This window comes from Limanda limanda, chromosome 21 (assembly GCF_963576545.1).
Source record: "Limanda limanda chromosome 21, fLimLim1.1, whole genome shotgun sequence".
Taxonomy (NCBI): Eukaryota; Metazoa; Chordata; class Actinopteri; order Pleuronectiformes; family Pleuronectidae; genus Limanda; species Limanda limanda.
Genome location: NC_083656.1, coordinates 15330476 through 15358138, shown reverse-complemented (window position 1 = coordinate 15358138; position 27663 = coordinate 15330476). Strand labels below are relative to the sequence as shown.

General features: G+C 44.1%; 1 protein-coding gene across 2 annotated transcripts; it reads left to right on the top strand.

Moving 5' to 3' along the window:
• The first annotated feature begins 409 nt into the window (after nucleotides 1-409).
• On the top strand, nucleotides 410-27663 carry si:dkey-191m6.4 (rho GTPase-activating protein 22). 2 transcript variants are annotated; one of them, XM_061095204.1, is made up of 11 exons: nucleotides 410-452; nucleotides 7626-7825; nucleotides 11217-11304; nucleotides 11833-11835; nucleotides 20813-20932; nucleotides 24799-25006; nucleotides 25113-25245; nucleotides 25787-25860; nucleotides 25940-26061; nucleotides 26187-27195; nucleotides 27441-27663. In XM_061095204.1, the coding sequence occupies exons 1-11, from the start codon at nucleotides 410-412 to the stop codon at nucleotides 27661-27663; spliced, it is 2223 nt and encodes a 740-aa protein (XP_060951187.1). The 2 variants fall into 2 exon arrangements, with proteins under 2 accessions (XP_060951187.1, XP_060951186.1); XM_061095203.1 differs by lacking the exon at nucleotides 11833-11835 and having other exon boundaries at nucleotides 20804-20932.

The window sequence follows — 27663 nt, the reverse complement described above, 5'->3', positions numbered from 1 at the left end:
AAATCAAGCATCTGTTCCCTGGTCAGACCTGAGCTCTGCTGGAGGGAGACCCCTCCCCAGCTCCTCCTCCATCAACCCCAGGCGGATGTACCACCATGAATAATGTAACAGGGATGGGGTGGAGGCCATTGGGCGTGTGTGCACATAGTAAAAAAAAAGGTGGGGGTAGTTCCTCCTCCTGCCTCTCCTTCACCACCCCCTTCTCTTTCCATTCTCCTCCCCTGCTCGCCCAACCCCCGAGTGGCTGGCTGCACTGCAGAAGGTCAGAGGGAGAGAGAGAGAGAGAGAGAGAGAGAGAGAGAGGGGAGGAGGAAGAGGAGAGAGGCACAGACAGCAGAGAGGCAGAGGCAGGGGTGGGGTGCGTGTGGATGTACATGAACATGCCGACAGGAGAGTGTGCGGACGAGCGATGACAGCAATGCTGAGCCCAAAGATCAGACAGACCAGGAGAGGTAGGACATGCCTGTTTGCCGGCTCTGCCTTCACACCTACTGAACACTGTACCTGCCAGCTGCAAGAGCTGCCTCCTCATCCCTGATGACAGGAGCTGGGATGGGACTGTGTTAGATCACAGGAGGTTTAAGTGATGCTCTGACTCCAGCCTGACATGCCATTTATTTGAAGTGCCTTCTCTGCTGTAATTCAGATTTTTACAAAAGACTATGTCTACAGAAACACTTTTTCCCCTCTGTACCTCATCTCCCATCTATTTTCCTACTGCAGTGAAGTCATGTATTTCTGAATGAGGCGGCTGTTCTGCCCACGCAAGGAACCTCTCTTGTGTACATTAGCATTCTACTACAACTGGTCGACGCTGCCAGCGTGAATTCTATTAAGAGGAGCGAGCAGCATCTCTAGTTTCATCACTGCGACACTCAGCACTAACAGACTGCCGTCAGCTGCTGTGTGTGCATGGACGTATTACTACGTGCATGTGAGCAAGTGTGTGTGTGTGTTCCTTCCCTGGCACTAATCTCCATGCCGACAATTATATAGCTTGAGCTGATTAAAATGAAATGAATAGTTCCCAACAATGGAAGAGTGATTTGCAAATCCTCTGCTGGAGCGGCATGAAATTGGAAGCAAAGTGGATTAAATCTGCATTTGCATGTATTACGATGGCAGAGCAGATTTGACTGGCTTTATTAGATAGAATGATGCGCTGTGTACATTTGTAAATTAGCGCTCAATTGATTACAATGTCACAATTAGGGCTGTGTGAAGTAATGTTTAAAAGCCTGATGGTTTCAGTATGAGCAGAATTAAGGTCCCATTTTCAGCTCATTGTGTGAAAAAGAAAATCAAAATGGGAAAAAAAACACACTCACCCTGCATTTCTGTTGGTAAAGAGGAAAGGAGAGAGATGGATGCATCTGTGTGAGAAGCATTCTGTGCATACATTCTGCAAATTGGTGCTTTCCTGCTGAGGGCGTCACAATTGTTGCATGAAGCCCACGGATAAAGAGAGATGTGACAGATGTGAAATATGTAGTATGTACTGATTTAGGATCAGAGCAGCGTATAAAGGGGATGCAACACTAACTAGTGTCTATGTGACACTGTAGGGTACTGGATAAGTGGAATGTCATTGAACCTTTTATTTATAACTGCAGCATTCATGATCCTAAAGTGAAAAGATAACTAGCTTAGCTTTACTGTATAGAAAGGACTGTTTTATGTTTCCACCATCCCATGTTCTTAAGTCCTATGTTCCCAATGTTTCCATGGTCCTATGTTTGTTTTGTTCCAATGGTCCTGTGTTCCTACTGCTCTATTGTTGGCAAGAGCCTATATTTCAAAGGTCCTATGATCCTATTGGCCCACATTTCCAACACCCAATATTTCCAAGGTCCTATGTCCCAAAACGTTACGTTTCCAAGTTCACATATTCCTAATGCCCAAAGTCCTATGTTTCCAAGGTCCTATTTTCCTTATTCCGATCATAACCAAGGTCCTTTATCGCTAACGCCCTTCCAACCCAAGATTTGATGTTCTCCCAGTTCAACATTTCATTTCAAGTATTGAAACCATACCCCTATCATCTTAACGTAATATGCTGATAAGCTCACTCAGGTGTTGGCCTATACTAACTGAGAATCAAACAGCAGTGCTGACGAGTTCCCACAATAAGCCCTGACATATTTGATGATAAGACCTTAGGAACATTTTGGACCCTGCACATGTGGATAGGGGGGAACAGTGGAATGAGGATGTGTTTGATTTTTGAAGGTTAGCTCGTCTTCTACCTGCCGATCAGTCAAGTAGTGCTAGAAATCAATTCATTATATCTGCTTAATGAAAGAACAATCTGACCGCTGTGCTACAGAACCTGCAAACAGCAATCCACATACTAAGCTGCAATAGAGCTACATTTTTCTATGGCTGGCATCAGACATCTAGTAGCAGCTTTAATTGCCCACATATCAGCTGCTTCATTCTCCTGCTGCGTCTTCTTGATCTGCGTTACCATGGTTTTATGATCAAAGTCCTGCAATGTAGCGACACCCTGACACTCTGCCTGTTTGAAGCATGTATGAACGAACTCCCTCACGACTAGAAGCTGTGAGCAAGAGCAGTCAGCATGGATAAGAAATGAATGTGCACACTGACACACTCAGATAACGTGCACATGGAGATAACGTGCACAGAAATGCACAGCTATGCACACACCCACCCGCTACTGCAGATCAGTTCCACTTCACTGCAGCTTTCACGCATAGACTGCACATTATTGGCCACACACACACACACCATACACACACACACATACAGCCACACACACATGATGGTTAACACATTAATCAACAGTGATAGGCTAACTGGAAGTTACGCCCTGATGCACCTGTAACTCTGCCATTTTCGACCGGCCATAAATCACTATACAACAACCAAATTAATGAAATTGAATTCCTCTGGAATGCCTGTGTGCGCACGTGCGTGAGTGTGTAAGTGATTTAACCGTATGTGTAGCGTTGTCTACCTATTGTGGAAGACCTGCCTCGCCATCCTAATGGATGGGCTTCTCTGTGATGCGCACGAGAGCCGTACATCCATTTCCTGCTTGTGATAAATATACGACTCCAAACAGCATTAAGTGACATCACAGAAGTCTCAGCGAGAGAGAGAGAGAAAGAAAGAGAGAGAGAGAGAGAGAGAGAGAGAGAGAGTGTGTGTGTGTGTGTGTGTGAATAGGGCATCAAATGTCCCTTCATGTGTTCTACCAGTTGTGTTTTGATATGAGTCTGTAGACAACCATTTGTTCACATTGTAACATAACTTGCATTCTTAGACTTGACACTGGTCAGTCCAGCTTCATATGGACAGAGCACTCGTTCTTCACAGGATTGTCTTTTTTTTTAGTTCTTGCATTTCTCATTTGATCTGGTTAGAACATAACCTATCACTATCTACTTAATTGTGTTTTGGGTAAACTGACTCAGTTAGTGTCTTATATCTTGCTTTGCAGAGGGTCAGCTCAGGTTTTGAAGTATTTCATTCTGGGATTTTATTCACCAAATACAATGGGTATGAATTAAATCAAAAAGCTACCGATAGCCAAAACATTGACCAAAGTCATTGGTTATTGGCTTTGTCATGTATCTGCATTTATATGCAGATAATTGTTAATCGATATTACTCAAAATGTACCTAAAACACCTACAAAACCTATCACTGTTTGTGTTGTGTGTGAAGAAACGTTCAACTCACCGGATAAAATAAAGTTGCTTTTCATAAACATGTTCTGTGTTGACTTTTGTCACCATAAGCTTGTAATGGTCCAAGTCGCAGTCCTACTACATTGAGCACAGTGAAATAGGTGGAGCTAGAGGCTTGATGACGTTAACAGATACAGGTCAACTAGCTCTCTAATCAACAGAGTAGTCTCTCATTTTATTCAAAAAACATCTCCGTACAACAGACCCCTGTGTCATAACTGTTAGTTTAGTAACTTAAGTCTGTTTTGCTGCAAATTGTAAGTGAAGTTTAGGTTTGATGAAGTGTTTACAGGCCACTTAGCGCCCCCTGTCCACCAACATGCTCGTTCTTGATATTATGCCATGTAGCCTGTGAGCGCATGCTATTCCTGGACATACAGCTCGGTTATTCATCGACCACCCAGAAATAACATGACACATGGGGTCAATTTACATCTATTATCATTGGGGTTCATCATGATAAGTAATGTGGACAGACTACATCTGTACACACCATCAGGCATGGTGTTGACCCCTTTAATTAGACACGGCCTTTCTTCAACTGGTAGCTACTGTAAATGGATGAGCCACAATTACCCTCTATGTCTCAGTGAATTGCAGTGATTATACATAAAGGGCACATTTACAGTAAAACAGCTTATTTTCAGCCCTGTGGCTGATGGAGGGAGAAGTGATCCCAGAGCAGCTCCACCCACGCAAAGGAAGGTCTGAATCACTCTGAGCAGAAGGTCCAAATTGGCGCAGCGTGTCGTTGGTAGTCGTGCTTGGAACACACACACGCTCAAATATCAGTTGTTCTGACTCAGGCATGAATCATCAGCCACTGTACGTTCCACTGTCTGTGATCCAGGCAGCTGATGTGTTGAACAACGGTGCTCTTTTATGCAAACACGGGTTCAGACAAGGACAGAGACTCATGGAGGGATTTGATGGGGTGAGGAAAAAGGACAGGGAAGGAGATTGAAAGACTGCCACTCTGTGCCCATCAGGGTTTAATGGTTCAATTTGCACTGCTGCTGAGAAGACGTAACACTTTTTGGTTTGGGTTTGCTTTTCGAAATCATCACTGCCACTGGACCAGTTTCCCCATGATGGAGATAAATAGAAAGGATAAAGGCAGAGGTACTGGTTTTCTAAGATGTTGTTGGTGACCAAACAAGTAGAATATTAACCCTCGAGGGGTCCTGGAGGTATTGAGCCATCTTAAGAGCTCAGAAACCACGATTTTAAAATGGCTTTTCAGAAGTCTACAGAAAAAAAGACATTAGTGTTTGGGGACAACACAAATACAAATCTGTGTTTAAATACCACAGATTTTGATATGTTCTTTATCAGTGATTGCTGTTTGCAGCTTTTACACAAAACTAACTCGTGTATTTGGATTCGGTTATTATTATTAGGAGCGAACAAAATGACTCAAATAATTAATAAAGTCATTATCCATGACAAATGACCTGCGATAGCCGCTGAGTTTGAGCAGTAACCTGAAAATAGCCTCTTTAGCAAAAAATATGATGCATGTCAACAACCTGTTCACATGCTCTATTCAAAGACTGTTTTAAATACCTTTCTTGGAGGAGCCCTTTTCAATACTTAAAATTAACCTAGTTCTCAAAAGCATCAGAAATAATTAGCCTGTGCCTCTAATCCATAATGGAATTTCCTGGACAAAAACTGCTTTAATTAGGTGCCAGTAATGAAAGCATTTATCTTTGGTGTGTGTGTGTGTGTGTGTGTGTGTGTGTGTGTGTGTGTGTGTGTGTGTGTGTGTGTGTGTGTGTGTGTGTGTGTGTGTGTGTGTGTGTGTGTGTGTGTGTGTGTGCCGGCAGTGCTTAACGTAAAGAGAGAGGGAAGAATTAGAGCGAGTCAAAGTAAGAGAAATGGAGGGAGACAGAGTAGGGGAGTGAAAATACAAAGCTGGAAAAGACTGGAATCAGCACAAGATGGATGAGAAAATTAGAAAAGCCAAGGTAAATAGGAGCCTGAACAAAATGGTTGTGAGCTTAAAGTTCCCCAGAGCAAAGTAGTAAATCTGGCTCAAACATCCCAACTCAAATGTGGGACTTTCTTGGCAAACATGCAGCGCTCTAGTTATAATCTTTATGTGAAATGGTGAGTATGATCCAAATAGCACCAAACATATTCAAGCAACCTTTGGCACCTTTGGTTGACATGGGATATTGCGATGGCTTCCTTGTGGCCCAGGTCTGGCAAACTGAAGCGGACCGCCCACGTCCCATCATTCCATGTGGTATGTGGGTCGGTAGTGGGTCAGATGTGGGGAATTGGCCAAATCTGCACCAAAACTATTTTGTTATGTAGGAAACAAGCAGATTTTTCACAGAATCCAAACAGATTTTTAAAAAGTAAACATTGGACCTAAAATGGTAAAATGTATTTGGCCGACGAAAAATAATAAGTCATTCGCCAACAAATGGGTAAAGTATCCAACATCTGTGTTTAATTCAAGCTTCTGCTGTGGCCTACTCTATTTCCTGAGGTGACAGTTTTGACCTAAGATATTTGAATCGTTTTGCTAATATCACTGTCAAACATGAACATTTATATTCATATATTAAAAGCCAATTCACAGCAAAGAAAATGTTTCACCTATGAGGACCAGGCACACGACTTGCTTTAAAACTGAAGAATCACACTCATTGAAACCGGCCAAAACCACAGAACTTCACCTATTCTTCATTCAGTGCATGTCTGAGGATCAACAGGCTCTGCTGACTGACAAGACAAATTGCGAGATGGAATAAAAATGACATGAGCCATGTGCTTAAAACTATATGTATGTATGAGGCACAGAGATGAGACAATAAAACAGAATAGAGATTGATTTCCTAACCCCCCCTCCCCATTTATCCATCCCCTTACTCCCTCTGTGCCATCTGAGCATTGATCGTGTGTGTGTGGCACAAAATGTGCACCAGCAGGGAGGATGTCTGCACCATTGATTTTTTTATAAATTATACATGATCATCAAATAGAATTGTCTTATTTGACTGACCAGGATTTAGCCCTCTGGCCATTTTCATTCGTTTGAGCTGGCGTGTAAACAAATTCACCCTCAACATCCAGGATGGTCTTGTGTGTTTTTCCAAACTCAGCTGTTATAAAGGAGTCTGAAATGATACACGTATCACTCTTATCGATTTTCCTACAAAGCTGATCTGGTACCAGGAGGATGTGAGAGGCTCTATGGGGACGAACCATCCCTTCCCTTTCAAATGTGTCCTTGTCTGAGTTCAGGCTACACCGGGTTGTTGAGAATGATGCAGGCAGCCAGTCAGACAATCCCATGTGGTCCTATTATTTCAGCTCAAAAGCCACTGCTGTTCTACGGGCAACACACAATAAGTCTCTGTCAAGGCCCTTCCCAAATTGATGGGGGATTCCCTGTCACCTGAGGCTATGTGTGTAGGTGGGTGTGTTTGTGTACGTGTGTGTGTTCATACCCCCCCTCCCACCTTCACAGTCTGTATTTTATCCGTTCTGTGCTATCATCGCAGCCTCTCTGCAGTCCCTCTCCCCCTTCATCTAAAGGCGTAGCCTCTCGGGGCAGAAGGGAAGGCAGCGTGTGTGTGAGTGTGTGTGTGTGTGTGTGTGTGTGTGTGTGTGTGTGTGTGTGTGTGTGTGTGTGTGTGTGTGTGTGTGTGTGTGTGTGTGTGTGTGTGTGTGTTCATGGCTGAGGCGCCTGGCAGAGCGTGTGTGTGTGTGTGTGTGTGTGTGTGTGTGCAGCATACAGAATGAGGGAGAGCCCAAGCTCCAATTACAGAGAAAAGGAAAAGACACGAGCCAGCAACAACCAATTCAACCCCCTCTGACCTCCCCAGCCCTTTGCTTTCTGACTGCTTGTATATACACAGAATTAAAATGCCTTATGTGTGTGTGTGTTTGTAGCCAGGTCCAAGAGCATGGTGATGGGCGAGGTGTCGCGGGGCCCGTGCCGGCCGGCCTCCCCCAGCCTCCAGGAGGGGGCGCTGAAGGCGGGCTGGCTGAAGAAGCAGCGCAGCATCATGAAGAACTGGCAGCTGCGGTGGTTTGTGCTGCGCTCGGATCAGCTGTACTTCTACAAAGACGAGGAGGAAACCAAACCACAGGTGATGCCCCGGACTTTTTTTACACACAGTGGGGTACGCTGTCAGTGAAACTCTGAGTCGCCCTTTAGCTTGAGGGATCATATTGGGATGTGCTCATAAAAAGCAGATACAGCTGAATGTTCAAAATGAACAGATTCAGTCATTTTCTTCATTTAAAAGGAAAAGGGTGCTTCCTGCTGAACTGTCAACACAACAATGTCAGATTCACACCGGTCTACAAACCAATTAATCAATCAATCAAATTTTCCCATAATTCCCATATTCACAAATCACAATTTGCCTCATTTGGTTTAACTAGCTGCAACATCCTCTGGCCTTAAGGCCGATTTATGCTACTCCGTTTTGACCGACACGGACAGATAAGACCGCCCTCTCCGCCTTGGAACGCCCTCTCCGAGCGCCTCGGAGAGCTTTTCGTGCACCTCTGATTTTTCTAACTATCCGTGGATATTTCGGATAGCCTACGGACAGCCCTTGGCTGTGATTGGTCCGCTAACGACATCATTTCCGTACAACGTCATTTCCATACAACATCATTTCCTGATTTCACATTTCCGGACCTCAAACTTCCGGTTTTCTTCCGGTTTTCTTCCGTATATCATAAGACGGACACATTAAAACCCAAACACAACTACGATACGAATATGGATAGCAACATTGAAGAGCTTCTAGTGGAGGAGGTCCGGAGGTACGTGCACCTGAGGTAAATAAACACATGTGGACTTCTTCTTCCCAGAAATGGGGTAGGCTTCTCTGAGCTCGTCTTCCGTTGCGCAACCTACTGTTTGGCGGTGAATTGTTTTCAGACGGACGGTCGTCGGAAAAGCATAAATCAAAAAGAGTCCGTGGTATCCGTGCGTCCCTCTCCGCAACACGGATACGTAGAAGCATAATGGAGCCTTTAGAAAGAGTAACAGACCAAATCTTACCTGAATACTGAAACAAATATTGTCGGGTTCATAAAAATCACTCTCAGAGGCAGAAGATGATGTTGACAGCTGGACCAGCATCGCTACACAAACATGTCAGTCAGTGGTGGAGTCCACATTTGATATCCTCCAGCTGCAGACTGTAACAGGGCCTTGGTTCATCCCTTGTCAGTGCTAATGGTGAATCACCCCCAGCTCCGATCAGGACACTGTACAGCAACATGAGACGCCTGGCTTCCTCTTCCAGTAGAACAATATCATAAAGAAATTCACAGAACAAATCAATCCCACTCATTCTTTGTTGAGACGTGGCTCACATATTTTTTGCCCAGGTGCTGGCTCACATTTCTGACACACACACACACACACACACACATGGTATTACATATTATAACATATATTAATCATCGTGACAGAAAGTTTGACGCATTCATTGAAACCCCGCTGTTTTCACTGAGCAGAGTAAAAGACAGCAGCCGTCTGCCATCACTGTCCTTTACTCCTTGTCATCACGGACACACACACACACACACATACACACACAAAGTGATGTGTTCTCCTCCACTCCATTCTGTGGGGAACAAACGACTGAAGGCTTCGACAGACTGTCTTTAATCAGACCTTGCCAATACTCATCCAGCCCACATCGATTTGCAACTCCTCGGGGATTCAACACATGGCGTAATGCACACACACTCAGATAAATGCACACTTCTGAGTACACACACACACACACACACACACACACCCTCCCCCTCTGAGAGCCGGATGTGTGTGAAAGTGTCATTCTGGCCCTTTTTTCCTCCCTCTCATCTTCTAATCGATTGGAAATTGGAGGCTGGGAGTGGTGGTGGGGGTTTGAGGGGGGGTGTGGGCAAGTCATTATAACAGAACGAGACGCCTCCCCCCCCCCACCTCCCCCCTGCACTGCCAAGAAGAAAAAATGGTGGAGGTAAAGGGCTGGAAGTAAAATGGACTTCAGATATCAGGACGACAGATCCTTTTGCACCAAAACAAACACACGGGTGGTGGTGGTTGAGATATGAGACACTCCAGGGATCCTCCAGGCATTCACCAGAGGAGAATATGTCCAAGTGAGAGAGTTTCTTCATTCCACTAGTAGAATGTCAGAAGGGGCCGAATTGGAATACAGCAGGAGATCCTCCGCTGGATTCACCGGGAGCGAGTGGGCGTTATGATGACGCAAAAATTTAAAAACCTAAACAGAAAAAGGGGAACTCAAGATGAAAAAGACAGCAACAAAGATGTCAAGAGACCTCTTGGTGATAAGGGAAAAGAGTTGCAGCTGCTGCAGCTTGGGGTCAGGGATTGGCTGTTGAAAGAGGGGGTCAGAGCTCCGTGGCATCTATTTAACATTGAGCAGCTGAATCTAGGGCCTGTGCACATGGTACCCTTCAATAACAAGTGTGTCATGTGTGTTTGTATAACAACACACAGATCTGGCCCTGGCCTGCTAATGGCTGGTTGACAGCTCATGTATGCAACCTCTCCTTTACAGTGACTGCTGTACTTCAGAGTCACTGTGTCACATGTGCTTCGAGTCTACGACACTGAAGAGCACAAACTAACCCACACTTGGGTCCTCCTGCAGCTGGCCCGTGTGATTTGTGTTCTCGGGTTACGTGTTGCCTTTTCGTATTCATTCATCGCCCGCCAGCTACTCGTGTGATTCTGAGCGCATAGCACCCTTGGGAGCTCTCCCCCCCCCCCTGGTTGCTGCCCTGCCCCTGTGGCTCTATCCATCTACAGCTCCCACCCCTTCCATTTGTTACCATGGCGACTAATACTGGCGACAGCCCGGCCCTCCGGTTGAGGCGGCTTTTGGCAGAACTCCGCTCCCAGTTTGATGGAGGATGCCAGTGCGCAGATTAACGGCGCCGAACTACAGACGCTGGCATCTCACTTGGCCTCAGTTCTCAGGGCTAAATAGGTATTGATCTGGGTAATGTATTCTGATAATCTGTGTGTGTGCCTGTTCAATGTAAGAGGGGTCAATGAGTGTAAGGAAGGAGGGAACTAAGAAAGGAAGGGTTCCCGTTCTGTTTTAGAGGGGTTAATGACTGGAAGGAAGGAAGGAAGGAAGGAAGGAAGGAAGGGTACCCGTTCTGTTTTAGAGGGGTTAATGAGTGGAAGGAAGGAAGGGTTCCCATTCAGTTTCAGAGGGGTTAATGAGTGGAAGGAAGGTAGGAAGTGAAGGACGGATGAAGGAGGAAAGAAAAAAGTAAGGAAGAAGGCCAAACCTATAAGGAAGAAGTGACAGAGCATGTGAATGGATGACAAGGGGGTGAGGGAAGGAAGGAACAAGTGAAGAAGGATGGCCAAAATTGAAGGAAGAAGAAGAAAAAGCCATCCATCCCATTTAAGTGTTTGAATAATTTTAAATGTTAATGCAATTTAAATGAATCGAAATGAATTTGAACATGTGTGTGTGTGTGTTTCAGGGCTGTATTCCTCTGCAGGGCTGCCAGGTGAATGAACTCACAGCGAACCCGGACGAACCAGGAAGACACCTCTTCGAGATTGTACCAGGTGAGGGATCCAAGAGCTCCTCCTCTTCCTCCTCCTCTTCCTTCTCCTCTTCCTCCCACATTCACCACAGTTTCCTTTAATTACACTGGCGTCTCACACAGACATAGATTTCACTTTCACTATCCCCCCTGGTCACTGCTTGAGCCGCGCTGGATCTAATATTTCATCTGAGTTATTTGTGACTTTTTGTGCCCATATTGCTGTAGGTGAGCTCTGTAAGTAACCTTACCGCTCTTGGTACTATTATTGTTTCATTACTCTCCACTGAGGAACATTTCGTGTGTGTCCATTGTGTATGCGTTTCACTCATAGTGCATTTTTTGCGGCCTTCACGGTACCTTTTTACAGAAGGACCGATCAGTTGTATTTAATTTACCTTGGAGGTATCATTCTGTTACCTCCACCAATAAGGTTATATTTTGAGGTAATATTTGTTTGCTGACCTTGCCATTGTTGCACTGTCTGTAAAATTGCTCTAACTTTCGCTTGACAAATCTGGTGAAGGAGCCAAAAGTAATTATAAGCAAGCAGGTATTTTATTTTATATTTATTTGTATAGCACTCCTTTTAAGAAAGTGCTTCACGAGAGGATAAAACAAAAAAAAATCAACAATAAGATTCGATGAGAAAAATGTTAAACTTTAAAGCTGCAGGAAAAGTACCTCCATTCTCTGGTTGCTATTCAGCATTTAGCCAGCAGGGGGGAGTGTTTGCCAAGGATTAACTGCTACGGTGGTCAATCCCCTAATTTCACATCTCACGACCTCAGAGCTGCTCACAAACGGTATTTCTTCTCCAGCTCCTGACATGTGAAAGTCAAACTCTGTCCACAAGCAGACATGAAATAAATTGAAAAACAAAATGGCGTGTCCATCATGTGCGTGTCCATCATGACTTGTTGGTTACTCCACTTGTCGCAGCCTCACAGAAACTGGAGCAGGTTACTTAGATTGACATGGCCTTTCATGGTTTTACTCAATCTGTAGTACGTTTCTTTTTGACTTGGAGCGTGGATTTGTTTCTGTGTGTATTTGACCCTTATATATATGATGACAAAGACATATTGTAAGAACCATAGGGTGTCCTGCTGTAGAATCCCTCTGGTTGTCTACATCACTCTGTCATTCTGTCAGTGTTTGCTTGGCCGGTCTCGCTTTGTGTTTGGAGTGGCCGCCAGGCTTGTGTGTTTTCTTTATGGCCTGTCAACATCGCAGAAGGACGCGAAGCCTCCAATGAGCATTTGACTTATAGCTTCTTGCGAGCAAATCAGGGTAGGGAGGGAAAGTAAGAGAAAGTGCAGTGGTCAGGTTGGTAAAGAGTGAAGAAGCATGGCGAGTAAGCAGGAGCTCGGAGGATCGAGGCAGAAATGATGAGAGCACGCTAAAAGTGTTGCTGATGAGATGTGACCCGATGAGTCTCCGGTTTAGGTGTTGCATTAGATAAAATGTCTCGGTGTGATCCTAATTACATTTTTCTCTCTTTTCAGTCCCCGTGTTTACAGCACATTAGATGTGTTGGTTCCTGGGGGGAGAAACACATGAGTTGCTCTCTCTCTCTCTGCACCTTATAATCGGCTCACAGAGGCTTTATTCTCTGCTGTTGTATGACATGAATAGGCTCTGAGATTTTCCTTAGACTCCTTGGTGTGTAGGAAGTAGTGCTTCTTCTTCATGTGTAAACAGACATGATTGCATCAGGTCGTATCTGCAGCAGTTTTCACTGAGCAATAAAGCTTCAAGAGAGACCTCACGGTTTCACCATGTGTCAACTGTTTGGAGAATCTGGCAAAACTCTGATCAGCTATTAGCTCAATGAATTCTAATGCTCTTTTACACAAATACCTTCCAGTCTTTCGTACCACCTTTAACTCCTCAGTGTCATTGTGGGACACCTCAGGCTTCACCTTGACTCCAAGATTCTTATCTGTATACAAATACAAGAATCAAGCAATCTCTCTCTCTCTCTCTCTCATCTATGTCGGGATTGTCCCTAGAGTTGCAGCAATTAGTCGATCATCAGAAATATGATCGACTAATCATAGGAGTGGATTTAGAGTGGGTCTTCCACTAGCCAGAAGGTCGATGGTTCGATCCCTGGCTCCTCTAATGCCTATGCCGAAGTTTCCTTTGCACTTGATATCCGTGCCAGCAGTGTGTGAATAGTTTGTAATAGAAAACCAAGCATAGCATTGTACTCCATGTGACCTCTGTCACCTTGGACACTGGGACATTTTTCACTGTTTCCTGATGTTTTACAGACCAAATCCACATAGCTGAATTTTTTAGCCTAGATTTGGTCCACACTGTTTCACATCCACTCTGCCATCTGGCCCACATACAGCAAAGAATGATGGTGCTTGGGCACTCCGCTCCTGTTTGCCAAATCTGGGCCACAAGTAAGCTATAGCAATACTGTATATCACCCAAAGGTGCCAAAGGTGGCCCCAATGTGTTTTGTGCTAATTGGGACATTTTCACCATTTGCCACACAGACCACTTTAGGTTCACATCCATATTACACCTCGACTAGAGCACCGCATGTTTGCCAAAAAAGGCCAATATTTGTTTCGGGATATTTGGGCCATTTGAGACTCACACCCATGAGAACATGTGCACATTAGACAACAATGAAATTAATAATTTGCAGCCCAGATACCATCTCATTTTTATCACGGACACCTTGACTATAATCAAAGAACTAGTTATTGTGTTATTTTAGCAGTTGGCTATTTTGACCATAATATTAGGTTAAGCTCAGAAGGTCTGAGAAACTGAATGCCCTGCTGGAGTGATTTTTAAATAATGTGCCATTTAATGTGTTGTTTAAAGGCTTGAAGTGGCTTTGCCTTTGCTACCATACAAATGGTTGAAAAACCTGAGGACATGTATTTAGAGACTGATAAACCTTTAACTTGAGGTCAAGTCAGCTCAGAAGTGAAGGTGGGTTTTTCCTCTCCGTGCTGATAAATCAGCTGCCGGCTTTCACTCACTTTCAGCAGACCTTTGTCCACTGTAACAGTAGCCTCGTCCTTCAGAGGAGCCCAGGGACCCTGGCTGCTCATATGGGTCATGTCATTGACTAATGGACTTTGCTTTTCTGAGATTGTGTGTGTGGGTGTGTGTTTGTGTCTGAGAGTGAGTGTGTGAAAGAGAGAGTGTATGTGTGCGTGCCTGAATTCAGCCACAGGGCAAGTCCATGGGTCATGTTTACTGTGGAGATATAGAGTAATCAGCCCTGTTGCAAAAGGTAGTTACAAGACAGATAGTAGCCACAAAAGGCTAAACCCCTGACACACACACACACACACATACACACACACACACACACACATACACACACTGTAGTGTTTGTGTTAAACAACTCCAATGCACTGTGCATTTTTTTCATCCATGACTGTGGATTGACTATTAAACCAGACGGGTAACACTCTCTTAAGCTGAATTTGAAAAATATTATCATCATCATTAGCATCATCATTATCATCATCATAATTCAGCACGTGTCTCACAGGCAGACACTCTCAAGGTCAGAGCCGCTATTAAAACCTCCTGGAACACATTCATCCTGCAGAATCTGTCTTGAGTCTTGCTCTGTGGAACACAGAACCCGACCAGCTACCACGTTGTAATTTCCTCTTATCCTCAGAGCGAAATAACAGTGGCTGCTCAGCGTGCAAGCAATTAAAAGTTGGACTCCCACCATGTTTTCCTTATCAGTGTGTGCTGCAGCGAGTGGGGCACCCAAACAAAGCTGATTCCACAGTCATGTGCCCGAGTGTGAATCGAGCTTGTCTCAAAGCCTGTGGGCAAGAAGAAATTGGGCAAATAATTGGATATTTTTAAATATTCTTTGTATTTAATGGCTGACTTAAGGCTATAAGCCCTCTGTTGTGGCTGTGTGAAGCAATTAAGCCATCTGGAAAAACAGCACACACACAAAACACACTTGTGCCTGTGCAAACGTGACAGCTTCTGCTAATGTATTATTAAGAGCTGGCCCACACACTTGAATCCCATCTGTGCATGTCACCGAAATCCTGCTTTTTTCCACGATACACCAACAAATCTACATGAGAGCACGGGGTCATGCTTTGAAACACAGAAATACCTTACTGTATAGTATTTGACCTCTAACTTTAACACAACTGTGCATCTTGGCCATTGTGTTCATCTCGACAGATTTTTTTTTCAAAATTTTGATCCTTGGCTTTCAAACAAAATTACACCACACACAAAATTGACAGATCTAAAGGTTCTTTCAGACGTTCACTGAAGTCCAGACAATTTTCCCTCAAATTTACCAAGAATGCAAGTTTAAGTCAACTGCTCTGGACATTTTCCCAGACTTTTCTTTAACAGCCCTAATGCCCGAAAAATGTCTGCGTGAGTTTGTGTGAGAATACAGCAGGAAAATGTCACAGCGAGCAAATGGCTTTGTTGATTAATGTTTGGAAGATGCTTTTTAAAACAGGAACAATACAAATATCGCAGAAAGAAAAATAGATGGCCGACACATAGAGGACGCCAACGGAGATGTCGACTTAGAATTACAACAAGATTTTAGCAATGAGGGAGATAATTTATGCATCATTTACTGCCTCCTGCATACTATACCCAAAACACAAGCTTTTCGACTTGGTTGTCAGAGTTTTGTGTTGTGCAGGGGGAAACCTGTTCCTCTTGAAGGATGTTAGACTTAAGATTATTTTCAGTGAAAACACTCATTCCTAAAGCACCCATAGGTAACCAATTGCACCTGGGTTTTGATAAGACTGTCACTGCGTCTACTGAACCCTCAAACTTTTTGGGTTATGCTGTAGACACTGGATAGAGAGCAGATTTGATTTTTATGTGAGTTTTGAGTTATGAGTGAGGGAAGAACAATCCAAAGTCTGTGTGACCTGTATCTCACAGAGATTGATGGTCATTGTCTGCTTTCCCTGTGTGTGAGTGTGTGTGTGTGTGTGTGTGTGTGTGTGTGTGTGTGTGTGTGTGTGTGTGTGTGTGTGTGTGTGTGTGTGTGTGTGTGTGTGTGTGTGTGTGTGTGTGTGTGTGTGTGTGTGTGTGTGTGTGTGTGTGTACAAGTTTGTTTGGCAAAGACTGGAGGACAGCCCATCTCCCAGTTACTGCACTCACACACACACACACACACATACTCAAAGAGAGAGAGAGAGAGAGAGCGAGACAGACAAAGAGAGAGAGAGCCTTGTTACACTCCTCCTCAGGGATTTGCTTCCCTCCAGGGGGGCTCAGGGAACGGACCTGCTGCCCACACTGCTGAATGAGAGAGACAGGAAGAGAATGGGGAATGAATGGGCAGAATGAGCGAGTGAGCAGCAAGAAGTGGGACTCGTTTGACGGGTTTTGTTTCCGCTGGCACCGAGCATGCCTCACTGGCAGGTTCTGGCTGTCAGTGGTACCTGCGTACTGATCTGCTTCCAAACGGACTGCGTGCTGGTGGAGAGGTCGCCTCTTCACGCTGCAGCTTTAGGCCAGAGCCAGTCCCAGCCTCAGCCTGCGCCGCTCACTCAGACATGGGGCCGGTCTGCTGCAAGCCGGACAGACTGAAGAAACAACATCTCCAAGGTAACGGGAAACAGATGCTGGAGATTTTTTTTACAAGTGTGGTGGAGACTGGAGTGGAGCGCCTGGGTAGCTGTGAGACTGATGGGATTTACAGTATGCTAAGAACAATCTCTTCTTTATGGCTTTTCTTTTTGCACAGTGTGGCGGAGCCGACTCCTGTTCTCACCCTGTTTGCTGGAGCTTTTACACAAGATGCTTCATTTGTTGAGATTGTTACACTTTTGAATTGAATCTATTCCTGTGTTTTCAAATTTGCTATGGATTAGACAGACAGCAGTGGAAAGTTTTGTTTCACCAGAGTTTTTAAGTCAAGCCATGTACAAACCTTTACTATAATCTGCTTTATTCTTCCTTTTCCATCTCAACTTCTCCCCTTTCTTCTGGTCTTTGCATATCCTGACATGCAGATTAAGGTCATCTGGCCAAATCTTTTAAAACTGCCATTATTTACATTGCTTGACATTTTCTTCCACAACTGACAGTTCAAACACACAACCTCTAGTATAATGTATTGTAACGCACAGTAGAAATGTTGCGGTGCGAAAAACAGCAGTGGTCGATGAAATAACATGAGGGTGGATGTTAAATATGTGTGTGTGTGGTTGTAGTTGATTATCCATGTTCTTACTGGCAGTTTGTTCATGAGCACCTGATAAATATTGTTCATGTCTTTTTCAATGTTTATCTCAGCTCTTTGTATGATTCCATTCTCTCTGCCTCATCGCACGACTCTTACAATACAATAACCACATCCCCATCACTTTCCTGCTCAGCTAAACAATGCTCTACTGCACCTGATGAAACAGCTTTTGATGCCACTCCCACAAAATAACTAAATCATTGAAACACTGGTCGTCAGTTGACCTGATGTGTATTTCACATTAATGAGACGTTTAGCATGCAGAGCGTCACAGAATTGATTTTTGAATACACACAAAGGAAAGCTGATGGAGTATGAGACTGAACATGTATCTCACCATGACTCCATTATCAGGTTCAAGCAGAATTACTGTGTAATTAAGTCATGTTTGTGTAATACCCTCTCCATATTTCTCTCATTCTCTCATTCATACCAACAATAAGTTGTTTAAATCCCCAACCAGTCCTCAGTCACATTATCAATAGAGGATGTGGCCTGTGGGACAAGGAACATCAACACATTCAATAGTGTTGAATATAATCTGCAGTATCAATCAGGGGAGGGAGCCGTGGGAACCAAGGTCCCATACGCACATGCTTGACCAATCCTGAGTCAGTCTCAGCTGTCAATCATGACTTTTCACCCCATTTTTAATGCATCAGACAAGTAATCAAAATTGAAAATTGGATTGGTCCATGTTCCATCCACTAACATGGAGAAGGCAGGGTTTATGACTAACAATGGAAGCAGCCACTAGGCTGGAGGTGTCAATCAAGAAGCTTCAGCTTCACTTTCAAGGAGCTGTCATATGGTCCATACTTACATAGAGTGTGTTACACATGAGAGTTATTCCTTCTAGCAAGTAGCTGTGGAAAAAATGTCAGCTTAGCATCAACTTACTTGGCTACTAGCCAACTGTGTTAGCTAAAGAAGAAAAGTCTTGATCACCACCTAGTGGCTGGCTGCAGCACAGGTCATTAACCCTGCCTCCTCCATGTTCGTGGATTGGATACAAACAAATATAAAAAGTCCAAGTACACATGTAAAATACATTCTTCTCAAAGATGGTTTCTGTCATTTGGGCAGTTCTTATCACACTGGTGTCTGTGCTAGTGCTACTTGTCCTGGTAAGATAAAAACGACTCATGATTGAGCGAGCGAATGTTTTGGTGGGACCTCGTTCCTGCAGCTCTATCCCCTGATTGGTTCTGCACTGCAACATGGCCGTGTTTGTATCTGGGATATTTTGGCTTCGCTAGGATTATCTATCTATACTGTAACAAATTTGCTTTTCAGTGGCTTAAACAGTGGAGTAATGTGATTGCTTCTTCGACGCTTAATAGATGCAATCACGTTTTTCTTGCACGATGCTGTTCTTTAACCCTCACATGATAGCGACACCTCATGATTTTGGAAGCTAACTAGCAGTGTTCATCTTTTTTTGAAGTAACAAGGTTTACAGCAGCAATGACTGACACACAATCACCACCTCACGGAAGAAAAACATTACCCAGACTGAACTGTGAAGAGTATTGATGCTTCAAAGGTTCAGCCCCTCCACTCTCTCCTGCGGAGTATCACACCCCATATTGACAATTTAATAAGTTCAAACAGTGGCACCAGTGAGATAATGGCTTTTTCTTTGCACTGTCAAAACCGCCCGTCTCCCTTTCTCCCTCCTGTCCACTTATCTACCATTCAACGGTGTCTATGAGCCGCCTGACATTTGAGAACCGCAGCTATAATTGTTAAGGATATATCTTCCATGCTCAGACGCTGAAAACGCAGCTGGCGCTTTTTGAACATCCAGACTCAAATGTCATCCTCGGTCTGATCGGCGTGTGGAAGAGCTAATATCAAATTCATAACCGGGGCTTTGATAGAACTACTCAGTTTTGTGTGTGTCTCTGTAAAGACTGTAGCTAGTGTTATCTTCATTGGTTCTAGAAAAGGGACCTTTTGGGGCTCTCATCCCTCCAGCCTTGGATGTTCCAATAGTTTTCGGGATTGATTTTAAGTGGCTCTGCGTGTGTGTGTGTGTCTTATCAGGTCATGATTCACTGACGACTTAAGTATTGGACGTGCCCGCAGGCTCCGTAGTGTCTGAGTCTGTTTCTCTGTATCTTTATTCACCCGATTAGTATGACTCTTTTCCTGAGGACAAATGAAAGGACTAATTTAAATTGTATTGTACATATTCACACACACACAGACAGACACACACACACTGAGCACATGTGAAGACAGGCTGCGGTGTGTTGTTCATCAGGAGAGTGTGAGTTTGCAGAGCTGGGTGACAATGGCACTTAGCTTTATGGCATCACTGTTTGTATTTGGATTCCCTCCTCACGGCTAAATGACTGCGACAACAATGACTGTGACTGTGGCAACAACATCTTTTAACACTAACAGCTCGGGCCAAACAGAAAACACACAACTTTCTCTCCCGATTTATGTAAATTTGTAGCAGAAAGAAAGAAATACTGTGTATTGTGTAAATGTGGTTTCTATATGTAGCAGGTGATCACCTCTCTGCTGTAGTTCAATACATGTTTAAGTATTTAGACATTTAGTGTCTCTGAAATGTTGGAAAAGTTCAAATGTTGGAGATGTGTTGAAACAATCCGCTTTATAAATGTGTCTGTTCACAATGCAGACTAAATTCATTCCATGAAAATGAGAACTGAAGTCAATGGTACAATAACTACAGTAAGGGAGGGTAATAGCAAATACTCCACAACAATCAAAGTGCAGCAAATGTGCCACCTAGTGGTGAAAAGCCCATATAGCACATAAGACTGTCCCAGACAAAACGCTTTTCTGATATGATTAATAAGATAAGAGAAGATAATTCCTTTGCCAGCTTTCTCTCAGATTAAAGTAGCAACAATATACAATAGAATAGAGTACACTAAATTTAAAAAAAAATTCAAGTCTAAAAATGTGAGTCGAAACTAAAATATAAAGTATAAAGAGCATACAGACTGATGCAGAACTAATGCCTCATAGCTAACAATATAATAAAAGTGAGAACAAAAAAGTTATATGAGACATTGACACTAATAATATACTAAAGGTTCAGTAAGTATAAATAATAAAATAAGTAGGTAATATGAGATATTGCAAACATTTAAATAATATAATAAGGAAAAAGTACATTTTATATCCAGTAATCAACAACCACTTATAGAATAAAGTCAGTAAATACTATTTGCAGCCTGCAGCCCCTAACCTCTACTTTCCGTCTGCTTGTCCCTTCTGTTTGTCCCTGTAGGTGGAACAGGAGAGAAGGACCGGGCACCAATCAGTCATGAATCCTTCCTTCTCATGGCAAACTCCCAGACAGACATGGATGACTGGGTCAAGGCCATACGGCGAGTCATCTGGGCGCCGTTTGGAGGAGGTAAAGTCAAATCTGTTTGATAATCAACCAAAAAATGTTGACAAGTCTCATAATAACATAAGATCTGTTGCGTTTTATAGCGGTTTGCTGTGTGCTTGTTTGTCCATAAAGTTGTTACTGTCCACACAGACAGTCTGATGTCATAGATTCAGCTGCAGTTGTGTGAGTAGCTGCAAGTTGAATGCAATGTAAATCTCTCTCTCATTGAAGAACATCTCTACATACATGTAACTTCTCTACATATATGTATATACATTAATTTCTGAGGATGTGTACAACCTACATACTAAACTGGCGCAGGATTTTGCCTATGAGTTAACAGCAACTATATCCTGGCCCTTATGTGGAGGAGGAGGAGTTTATGACCTTTACTGCAGCCAGCCACCAGGGGGCAATTAAGATGCTTTGGCTTCACTTTTGGGGAGCTGTCATGTCTTCCATCTTTATATACAGTCTGTGATCCAACCTCATAAGAATGAACAGCAATTGAAATTAAAGAGAAAATTGTTTTGCAGAAACATAGACAATTTACAAAGTGAAGTATAATTCAACAAAATCAACAATTCCTTATTGAGTTTGAAAACAACCACCAGCCGTTCTGATGAACGTTACTCATTTGTCCTCATCTGTAATAGTTACAACTCTTTAACTTGGGCTGAGGCTGTTGATTTCAAGGCTTAGCTGCGACATATTTACATTTCTACATGGAACAAGATATTGCTGCTGAAACAGAAAAAGACCCTGCCGTGTCCATGTTATGCTGTATGAGTTACAGACATGCAAAGTATCACCTACCCCTCCACTGTGTCTCATTTCCTATGCCAGCAGTTAATTCTCACCCCGATGTCACTATTATACTGCCGTACCTGACAGGAGAAATGTGATCAGAGTTTGCTGTCATCTCCTCAAGTCTAGTATGAGTTTGAATTCAAAAATAGAGAACTGTCTCTTAGGGTGTCTGCTTGTGGTGGCACCTGTTGAGGCTTCATTAAAGTACATGTACAAGCGTTGATTGCAGTTCAGCCTGTGGAGTGGGTTGCCGCGTTGTCTCTAAGTGCAGCGTTGAGCCCTGTGGTTAATTCTCCGCTTGTCTGCTCCGGACTGGACGTCTGACCAATGTTACTAAACAGGAGACCAGAAATATACACAGGCCTGTCTGGATGTAAACTGGGCCATAAGGAGCAGCTGAAGAGCACGGTGTTGGGTTACAAAGGGGCTGTGTATTAATAGGGTGATATATGTTGAATAACACACCGATGATTTAGTGTATGATGTCGCTAGTCTCTTTTTAAAATTATATTTTCAGCAGCTGGGTTTAACCCCTGCTGGTTAGACTCGAATGATGGTCTGCTTAAAATGATTTAGAATTTTACTGCATTTATTGATCAAAATGTCTACAACTGCATAAAACATAAAAGGCATAAAATTCTCATTGCTGGGAATTGTCTTCCACTTTTGCTGTTTATTAGTTACAAGGATTAAGCAACAACTACCTAAAGGGATGGTTCACGGATAAAGGAAAATTCACTTATTCATTTATAATCACCACTACGCCGATGGAAAAAGTGTTTTGTGTAAAAATAAAATACTTTTGGAGTTTCAGGGTCATATTCAGGGTCATATTGGATTTGGCAGCGTTGCAGCCAAATCCAATATAATTGAAACCTATATATATATATATTTAAAAATTAACTGGGGATCGATTCTGAAAATGCCTCCATGATGCCCCTGTAGTGTCATTCAAGTCTCGTCAAAGCCCTGACATTCAAATTCGACTCAAACATTCCCGTTGCCCAAGGGCAAGTGCGGTGTGCAAGTTAGCATTGCCATTTCTGGTAGTGGACTTTTAGGCTTAAAACACGGTGTAAATGCCTCAGCTTTCAAACAAAATGTTTTATATCGTTAAATAAGTTTGATTGAAATCAAATTAACATTTTTGGAAAAATTGACATGTACTTTGACTTTTTAGTGTGTTTAGTTTATGTTCCTCCACTAACATGGAAGAGGCAGGTTTAATACTGTAGCCCTCCACCAGAGGGCGATCAAGACGCATTGGCTTCACTTTTGGGGAGCTGTCATGCATGTCGTCCATCTTTATATACAGTCTATGGTTGTGACAGGGCTTAAGACCCCTGAATCATACCCACCCCAGATATGTTATACATATTTAAAATTCTGTCACATGGGGATAGAAACATCATATTCCTCTATAAAGTGTAGTGGTGATCTGTGAATCCATGTTGCCTCGTTCACATTTCTCTCAGCCCTCTCACATTCTCACGGCGAGGGAGGGGGGGTGGGTGTCTTGTCTCTCAGTTCTCGGTCCAGAATAGATCTGTCGCCAACTCATAGACCTGTCGTTAACCGCAGGGCTGTGGTCACGGCAGACTGACCCCCGTCTGCTGGACACATTTCTCTGCTCCATCAGCTGCTGTGTGCTGCTGCTCGTCCGTACTACTCCTCGACTTTAGCTCGCTTCAGAGGCACAGGATTTTGTTAAATGCGAGGTTAATCTACCGGAGCAGTCAAATGCCTGAACTGGAATGGATGAACTTGGTGAAATGTGGGTTTGGGGTGTATGAGAAGCATTCTCTGCTGCTGTGCAGCCGCTGCTCGGTGAACTACCACGATTACTGCGAGCTGTCGACCAGCTGCGACTACTGCAGTCAGTCAACAGGTAACAAACAGTAACCATATGTTACTAAAGTGTTGAAAATTATCTTGTTCTTTCTTGCTTATTGTTTATTTTGGCTAATAATTTCCATTTTCCATCCTAAATGTACTAAATCCATACAAAGATGAAGAGTTTAACACTTTTCATTCTTTGATACTCTCCTCAACCACTTCAAAGCAACGTTGTGCAGCTTTGTTCCCTTCAAACAGCAGCTTCAAATTTAATTTGATGGTTCACTGACTTGGAATATGGAGAAAGTTTCCTCTGTCATCTCCACTCCTCATCGTGAACGTCAGTTCTTACTCCTTGTAACTTTGTGACTTTGTGTGGAACTGACTGAAGCCTTTTTATTGGACATGACCTACAGGTCAAATTTTGTTTACCTTCCACATTATTCAGATGAGAGGTGGAGCAGCCGGGTGCAGATTTTTTTATTTTTGCGTCTGTCGGGTGTTAGAAGCGTCATCAACTGACCCCACTCGATCACGGTAAATCCAGCGTGGGATCCCCTGCTGTGTTCACACATTGACTTGATTGATTTCGACAGACTTTATACCAGGAGGTCAGGCGAAAAATTTCTGCATAAACTACGAAGCGTCTAACTCTGAAGTTTGCGTTCACACCGTTCTGTCCAGTGCATGTTTGACGGCAGCTTGATAGTCGAAACATACATTTTTAGAATGAGGACCAGCAAGTTCTGAGTAATGCTGAACTGTAGATCAGTTCAAAAGACTTAGACGTCATTAAAATTTATCTTAAATATTGTTGTATTTGTTACACCTGCAGCCCTTCAGGTTCAGGAAGACGGGGACCACAAGGAATATCCACGGTTGAGTTGTGTTTCTGTTCACTGACACAATTAATGTGACTGCAGGGGGCGGTGTTGCTCAGTAAAAGTGACATACTGCTGCTTTAAATTCTGTACCAAGGTATTTGCCTGCAGAGGACAGGACAACAGGGTGATGATGGCTGTGCTGTGGTTGGGGGTCCTTAATGCCTGGCATGGGCCGTGACATGAAATAATCAGTAACTGTTGCTACGTAACAAACTCAGATTCAATATTCAAGTCTAGATACAGTTAAAAAATAATCATAACCTTCTATTGTCGAGGAGAGTACATGTAAATATAAAAAAAAGATCAAGTCAAACATTCATATGCATGGATATTAATGTTTCCTCCATTTGTCCCCAGGGATATTTGGCCAGCGTCTAGAGGACACGGTGCAGTATGAGAGGAAGTTTGGCCCCCGGCTGGCCCCTCTGCTGGTGGAGCAGTGTGTGGACTTCCTCAGGGAGCGGGGTCTGGATGAGGAGGGTCTCTTCAGGATGCCAGGACAGGCCAACCTGGTCAAAGATCTGCAAGAGGCCTTCGACTGCGGTGACAAGCCTCTGTTTGACAGGTACACAGACGGGGGTGTTGTGGGGGTGCCGCAGCTTTTTTAAGAGTTATCATTAAACTCTCAACATCCAGGAGAGAGAGCATTATTTTTCTGTGCTCTCTTGTAGTAACACAGACATCCACACGGTGGCATCCTTGCTGAAGTTGTACCTGCGGGAGCTGCCTGAACCAGTCATTCCCTTTTCCAAATATGAAGACTTTCTAACCTGTGCACAGCTGTTGGCCAAAGATGAGGAGGAGGTATGTGGAAGTGTGTGTTTGTTTGTGTATTTGTACTTATATATGTTTCTGAGGACTATTTTGAGCATAGACGTTACAGAGTGACAACATTTTGGGAAAGGCACAGTCCTCTCTTGCCCGACACAGGAGGTGCAACATACAGTTTTTCCAATCAGCCAAACACATTCATACAGTGCAGCTATGTGAGGCACTTTCTCAATCAAACATAAATCACAAACTGCTGGGATCAAACTGCCAACCGTCTTGTTAGTGGACAACGCGCTCTACTCCCTGAGTCTGGGTCTTCTTAGAGCCTATAGCCACACACAGAGTAAAGAAAATGATTTGCCATGAGTCTTAACAGAGCAATGAGTGTCATCGCTAAGCCAGAATAGGTAAATGATTGTGTGTGTGTGTGTGTGTGTGTGTGTGTGTGTGTGTGTGTGTGTGTGTGTGTGTGTGTGTGTGTGTGTGTGTGTGTGTGTGTGTGTGTGTGTGTGTGTGTGTGTGTGTGTGTGTGTATAATGTTGTGCCTAAAATGATATGACCTCTCTTTAATCAGGGGGTCCAGGAGCTTGGAAATCAAGTTAGCACTCTACCTCTACCTAACTTCAATCTTCTCAAGTACATATGCAAGTAAGTGCACTGCCTTCTTTTCTTCATAATACAAGAATACAGGAATACAACTTCAGTATTTTACTCTTAATCTGTCTAGATTCCTTGATGAGGTCCAGTCCCACTGTATTCATAACAAGATGAGTGTCCAGAACCTTGCCACAGTATTTGGACCAAATATCCTTCGACCCAAGATGGAAGACCCAGTCACCATCATGGAAGGTATGGAGGATATAGTCACCATGAATTGTAAAATCCCATATTGCAATGCAGCTAGACGTACTGACAATTATACTAAATACATAAATCTTTGATCGTCCTGATTGAATGTGTTTCATAACTTCCAGGTACCTCTCTGGTCCAGCACCTGATGACAATCCTCATTAGGGAACACAACCGGTTGTACTCAGGGAGGGACCAGGAGGGTCTCACCGTACCTCTAGCAGAGCTCCCCATCCAGGGGCATCAGCTGCAACACCGCAGCCTGGGAGCCTGGATCTCTGAGGAGGACCTTCAGAGCGGCCCGGTCTCCATCCCCGACCAAGAGTTAGACAGCAGTGCCTCGTCCCTGGACGCCAAACTGTGTGCGGCGGTCACACCCACCCAAAGCCCGAAGCTGGGGTCTCCGTCAGGGAAGGGCGAGACAGTTGTCAGCCCGAGCAAACAAGCCAAGACCATTCCTTCCTGGAAGTACTCCTTCAAAAGCTCCTCAGCGCCACGTTCTCAGCCCCAAGCCAAGCAAGGCAGTGGCGGCGCAGGCTCTGTGGCAGATACAACTAGTGTATCTTCTGGCGGAGGTGGAGGTGGTGGTGGTGGGGGTAACTGGCTCATGAATGGTTTGTCCTCCTTGAGGGGACACCGGCGCACATCCTCCGGCGAGCGATCCGCCCGTGACCGAGACTCCACCGGCTCCTCGCAAAGACTGTCCACCTATGACAACGTCACCTCCTCCTCCAGCATGGGGAGCGTACCGAGCGTGTCCAGCACCCCCTGGTCCACCTCCTCCTGCGAGATCTCCGTTCCAGACTCGGCGAGCGAGCCTTCAGTAAACCAGAACTGTGGAGAGAGTGGGGAGAAGGGGGATTGGATGGAGAGCCAGAGGGAGATCGACAGAGGAAGGGATGGAGGGATGATGACCGACCCGAGCTCTGAGCAGGACAGTTGCGAGGCCATGGAGCTGTGCAGCAGCAGTGCGGCCTGCAGCGAGAACGGAAACACGGTCGCGGCAGCTGGCGTTCCGTCCATTATCATGTCCGAGGATGGAGACGAGGTCAATTCAACGCTGAGCAGTCTGGTGGAAGGACTGAAGGACGAGCTGACAAAACAGAAGACTTCCTACGAGACAAGGATACAAAAGTAAGTCTGTGCGCTAGCATTGCCGAAACTTCTTCATAGGTGTGTAGATTTCGTTTGTCAAATAATGTGTTCACTATCAAGGGTCCTTGGCAATGGTGACTACAACACAATGGAGTCAACTGCCGAGTTGGTATTTAGTGGAATTGATACAGTCTATTTTATAATTTGTGTGTTACATAACTGGGGGGTAAAGGTGAATTTCAATGACCTTTGTGTTTTGCCTGTGTTGTGTTGCATCTCCTCAGACTGGAAGAGTCCAGCGCTGCTCTGTGTGCGCAGATGGAGCGTTTGGAACAAGAGATGGAGCAGGAAAGGAAGAAGCAACGCATGCTGGAGATCAAACTGCGAAACTCTGAACGGGCAAGAGAGGATGCGGAGAACCGCAACCGGCTCCTGGAGAAGGAGATGGAGGATTTCTTTTCCACGCTGGGAGATCTGGCCCTGGGTGCGAGGACTAGCGACATTTGA